Source organism: Cynoglossus semilaevis, chromosome 1, assembly GCF_000523025.1.
Source record: "Cynoglossus semilaevis isolate Cse_v1.0 chromosome 1, Cse_v1.0, whole genome shotgun sequence".
Taxonomy (NCBI): Eukaryota; Metazoa; Chordata; class Actinopteri; order Pleuronectiformes; family Cynoglossidae; genus Cynoglossus; species Cynoglossus semilaevis.
This window is the reverse complement of record NC_024307.1, coordinates 12,616,838-12,622,757: the sequence shown is the minus strand read 5'-3', so window position 1 is coordinate 12,622,757 and position 5,920 is coordinate 12,616,838. Positions and strand designations below refer to the sequence as shown.

The 5,920-nt window shown below is 38.2% G+C and overlaps 1 protein-coding gene across 1 annotated transcript in view; it reads right to left on the bottom strand.

The window, feature by feature from the left end:
- The window catches only part of LOC103379839 (glutamate receptor ionotropic, NMDA 3B-like), a 45,309-nt gene that overhangs the window by 22,510 nt on the left and 16,879 nt on the right, over positions 1-5,920 (bottom strand). Inside the window, exons 6-7 of the mRNA XM_025060015.1 lie at positions 4,185-4,331; positions 3,756-3,901 (exon numbers count right to left, since the gene is read on the bottom strand). Coding sequence (XP_024915783.1) covers positions 3,756-3,901; positions 4,185-4,331 — 293 coding nt within the window. The remainder of the gene's footprint in view (positions 1-3,755; positions 3,902-4,184; positions 4,332-5,920) is intronic.

Below are 5,920 nucleotides of genomic sequence, written 5' to 3'. Positions count from 1 at the left end.
AAACCTCAGATGTGGTCAGATGTTCTCCAAAATGGCCCAGTATTGAATCAGTCAAAACTTCAATTACAGTATTCAGTTAAAAAAATATAATAGTGAAATTCTTCAACAACAGAAAACAAACTGATGATTGATGTGAATTCCATGTCTCATTCTCACACGCACAAAAAACAGTGTTTGTGTTTGTAAGCAAAAGACAAAATGCGTTTTGTTGTCCCTTAATCCAATGTTTCCCAAACTTTTTTTTTCTTGGGACTCATATTTGAAAAGTCACCAACCTTTTCGACCCAAAGCAATCAAACACTATTGGAAACTCCTAGGAGACATGATGCAAGACGACCCCAAAAAATGTCTTGCGAACCACCTGGGGGTCACGACCCAGTCTTTGGGAAACAATACCTTAATCTAATCGTCACATATATACAACAAATTTGACTCCTATCTTTACCTCTGTAATCCTAACTCCAAACTACCCTCGCTCAGTGAGGACCGTCTCAGGACAAACTGTCCCCACAAGTTATACTAGAAGCACTCACCCCGTGGCCACACACAGTTTCTTTTACTAGTGGTAAACCTGGTCCCGTCAATGTGGAGTCCCGTACTCAGGATCTTTACTCCTGATGTGAAAGTTGACTTTAACAAAGTCTTTGCTCCTCTGCTTTGGAAACTTGTTTTCTCTGGGGACGCCTCCAACAGGAGGCGCAGGTACGAGGGAGAGGACACAGCTCTGTGGGGACTCTAGGAAGTTGGAACTTGTCTGATTGATGCCAGGCCTAGGAATAAGAGTGTGTGTGTGTGTGTGTGTGTGTGTGTGTGTGTGTGTGTTTGTGTGTGTGAACCTATACATTAGTTTGCTACAGCGTGTGTAGCCCTCACTGTTCTGTCTCTCTTCCGGAGAAAGATGTGGTTGCAGCGCGGAGGACGGTATAGTTGTGCTGTTTTGTGCTTCCACACTCATGCAGACGGATGCCACCTTCATCATCATCATCATCATCATCATCATCACCCTCATCTTCCACTATTTTCTCACCGTCTCTCTGTTATATCACTTTTGTCAGCAGACGTCGTATCTCAGCGTCGGTGCTGCTCAGTGTAGACGCAGATTTTAAGCTGAGTGTATTTTTCAGCATGTGTCACTTACAGATGTTTCTGAAGTCTTTTACTAAACATATATATTATATATATGTAAAGAAATGTATATCTATATATATAATATTATTTTCACTGAGCTTCCATCCTACAATTTGCTAATATTTCTAATATTAGCCTCAAAACCAATAAAAAAAATAAAAAAATGCTGCACAGCATGTTTTTCATACTACTTAATAATGTTTTTCAAATTGAAATCCGAAGAACAAATTGAAGATAAAGATGCACATTTTCTTTGAAGGTGATCGAACATTTCTCCTGAGACTTGTCTGAAAACAAACAGGTTGTTACTTGTGCCCATACGTTGCTATTTAAGGCAATTATTTAGCTGGTCGATGAATAGCATTAAGTCATTTAGAGTGTTTTAATGGATTTTTTTTTTACACCTGACCTGCATAAAATCAGCACATTTCTCTGTTACCGTCTGGCTATATTATTGACTCTCTTTTGGCTATTCCTTTTTTCCTTAAAATCATGAATCTTTTTGCTGTTTTTTAGCTTCTTTGGCCTGAACTATAGTTAAAACAATGTACATATTTGGATATATTTTAGTTTAGTTTTTAGTTTAGTTTATTCAGCCAAACATTCAAGCGGGCTAATGTAAAGTCATTCTTAGGTAATGTAGAGTATGTACGTGAAAATGTACTTACAGTTTATTACCCTCCTACCTGTCAGATCAGCTGCTCAGGCTCCTTATTGCTCTTGAGCCGCATCAGATGCCACATTAAAGAAACGGGAGTAACTCAGCGCTGACATGTTTAATCATCCTGCCTGAGTAATGTTAATAAGCCAGATGGAGCACTGTGACACTGCAGCACCTTTTCCAAATATGCGACAGAAATAAATCCCAAACTATAACTATAAAAAGAAACACATTATGCAGATGACACACAAATTACATTTTAAAGTTGAAAAAAACACAACATCTCCAATGTTAGCCAAAAAGCTGCTGCTATTACTGTAACGTTTGACAGAGGTTTGGCAGATGAGAAGAAGGTGAGAACGTTTCTACATCGTTCAAGTAATTAGAGCCTCATTAAATACCAGGTTGAATATGGACTTCTACAGCAGCTGGTTTTTGGCCACTTCATGGTTGTCATCACAGTTAGATTCTCTTTTAGAGCTAACTTTTGGCTAACCCTGTCTTTTTGTTGGACAGCCCAGCTGTGGCTAAGCAGCATTTTTTTAAAGGACTTTTTAGCTATTTCGTCTAAATTAACATACGTTTTTCAGTAAGTGGTTTGGTAACCTTTGCGCTACCATTTAACTTTTAACATTTGGTGAACATGACTATTTGAAATTTTGCAAATCTTCCTGTATTTAGCTGCTTATGCTAGCATTCAGGGGTTTTTTGTTTTGTTTTGTTTTGTTTGTTTTTTGCCTTATTCTACTCATTTGTTAGCTTTTTTTCCTAACTTTTACTGGTCTTGCCTTAAGCTTAGCTAACTTTGGTTATTTTAGACTTTAAGGTCTAATTTGTCTACCTTTGTGTCTGTATTGTTTGATAACTTTGTTAATTTATTGCAACCTTTATTAATTTTTTTTGTCCAATCTAATCCTTGTTTATTTTTTGTTTAGCTTCTAGTAAAAACCTCTTTCCAAATATTTTATCTTATTTCATACATTTGTGATTTCATCTCCTGTCATTTTTATGTATTATGTAAAGACTTTTCAATTACTTTTGGGACTTTATCTCCACACTATGTCTCTTCAACATAAAATAAACCTCCTAAATCCTCTGTTAGTTTAAAACACACAACTCACACCTGTGTGTGTGTGTGTGTGTGTGTGTTTGATGTATTTACTCAACTCCAGCTTGCTACCAAACATGTTTGATTAAGGAAAAAACCCATGCAAATGCAGTGCAAATATATGCAGCTCACAGACTGATTAGTTTCTCTGTCGGATGCGAAAGCAAACAGCGTGTTCACTCAGCACATCTGATAACGAGGTTGAACATCACCCCGTGCTTTTAAAACCTAAAAAAAAAAAACATTTGCTTTTTTTTTTCCATGAAATTAAGTACAACTACAAATTTCCAATGATTTTAGGCGTCAAAGTAAATTGATTGAAAAAGTGAAATAGTCTCTGTCCAAGCAGAAAGCACCCAGCATGGAGGATCTCATCAAATAAAGACTTCAAGCAAAACATGTTGGCACATGTATTGATTTTTAATTTGGTGAGCAGGCTGTAAATTAATGAGTATGTGTAGAAACTCTAACTGAGCCAAGTACAGCTTGTGGTTGTACAGATTGTAAATTTGGAAAAAAGTGAAATCCAACTGGAGTACACTATCCTGGGTACTTTAATTAGATTTGCTGAAATGTGGATATAAAATAAATGAAATTCTTAGATTTATTTTATTTTATTCTAAATACTAACATATTTTGTGTTCTCTCACTCCCAGTGTACTTCTTTTTATCCTTTACCACCCTAACCTTCTGCATATCATATCCAGCTCTGTGGGCCAGTTTCACAGACAAGGCTTAAGCCTCCCATTAAAACCTCACACATGGCAGGGGCCATTAAGGGGCTCAAACCAAGCACCTTCTGTGTGTAAGGCAGATGTGATAACCACTACAGTACTGTGTACTTGTCGTGGCTCTTACTTCAACATTTGGACTCCTTCTGGGGTGGTGGGCTGGTTGTAGCGCCTCATGTAGTCGTGCATTTCTGGGAAACTTTTCTTCATGTAATCCTCGGCGCTGCTCTCTCGCACCGTGCCAAAGCGGAAACCCATGGAAGGGTGATGCAGCTGGGGACGAGACACGGGGAGGTATGGATATTAGAGGGTGGAGAAGCAATTAAGGAGGGAGACGGTGCAGACAGCATAATGAGGGGAGTATAAAATTCACCGCTGCCCTGAAGTCTTAACGGGGTTTAGTGATATAGAAAGTGATAATCTGCACAAATCATTCCGCTCTTCACTCATTAGCCAACGACCTTGTGAAGGATTAGTTTATGTGAACATTTACACTAGCTTTTTGTTGAAGAATGTGCGTGTGTGAGTGTGTGTGTGTCCGGTGCCAAAGTTTAACCTTGTCGTCGTGGATTCCGGAGACTTCCTCGAAGGTCTTTTCCCCAACCATGACAGCAGCGAGGTTGGCGGTGTAACTGGACAGAACCAGTAAGCAGAAGATGGCCCAAAGGTTCATCAGGAAGCGGCCGGTCCAGCATTTAGGAGTCTGTGGAAAGACAGAGAGACAGAGAGAGAGAGAGAGAGAGAGAGAGAGAGAGAGAGATGTATCAAAGAAAAGACTCGTTTTTAGTTGGAACAAATAAAATCAGTGCAAATGAAGATCAAATAGAAGAGGTTCCACCTTGACCTCTACTATAATTAATCAGCTTATCAGAAGGAACCAGGAGGGAAAACCTGCAACAATGAGTAACATCAGAAACATTTAGGTTTTTAGTTAGATTTACTGAGAAGACCAAAGATTAGCCTAGAGCTAGCTGGACGGTGGCTAAAAATACAGAAAAGTACGTATCAAACAACGAAAGTTGGTAAAAATGACATTAAAGGTAATAACATTGAGGTCTGATGAAAAGCCAGCTATAACTAGATTTACATTCCTTATAATCTGGAATTAGCAAATTGGCATAATGTTAGCCAAAATGTATGACAGCATAAATAGCCAATAAATTAATAAAAATAAGTAAAACAATACTAAAAGATTAGTAACATTATATCTTTAATACGACTGTTTTGCCTTTAGGTTATGCTTTTAAATACACAATTCTAACAACAACAATGTGTTATTGTTGGCCCCCGGGCCAGAGCTTGGACATGGCTGACTATAAGGGAATAAATCAAGCTGAAGACATTAAGAGATCATTAATTTATTCTGCCAATTATAGCCTCCTTAGCAGACGAAAACAGTTTCTCAAAGACATGTGACAAATGAGGCATTAAATATGCAACAAATTTGTTTTCTATTCATCGGAGCAGTGTGTGTGTGTTGACCTCCGAGGATAATGTGTCGTTGAATCGAAAAGAGAAGAAGAAACTAAGAAGACACGAAAAAGAAGAAGTGTCCTCTTTTGTGTCCTGTTATTTCTGGGAACGCACAGACTTTCTAAGTGTTTATATAGGCCACATACTCTCTGTTTTAGCCCTTTTTCTTTATATACGGAGGGATCATTTGTCGAAGATAGTAACGATCAGTGCCTTTCGTCTTCCAATGTAGGTCTGGGTTTTATCTGCTAAGCAAAAAAATTGGATTTGTGCTTACAAGTTGTATTTAAAATAAATATTGCCAACCCGTGAAATGCGACTTTGTTCTTGTTCCTGCGGTCACCGGTGAAAATCAGGTCAATAAATCAGTTTATAACAGACGTCTTAACATAATAAGAGTGTATACTTCCATCAACAGGTGTAGTACGTGCTTCTCATTTTACGGACGTAAATTGAGTTCATTGAATACAGCGATTTTGGTCATTTATCTTACGGGAGACGTTTTCAAAAAACAGTCATATATTATACGGCGGAGGCCGCCTTCTCCTGAAACCACAACAGGCAGTGGTATAGAACACACTTAACCAAAATAAGTCCATGTATATTTATGACCCGTGAAGAACAAACAACTCTGTAAACAAATAAGGCACCGTTGACAAAAGATATATGGAGATACTCTCATTCTGTTGACTGTATCATTAATTATGCATCAATTTATTCATGAGCCCACATTTGTTCATAAACTGTCAAAGTCCATGATAAAGTTTTTGCTCCTGTTCGGAACTTGAAGAGCATTAGGGAACTGTACGGGCTCCGGCG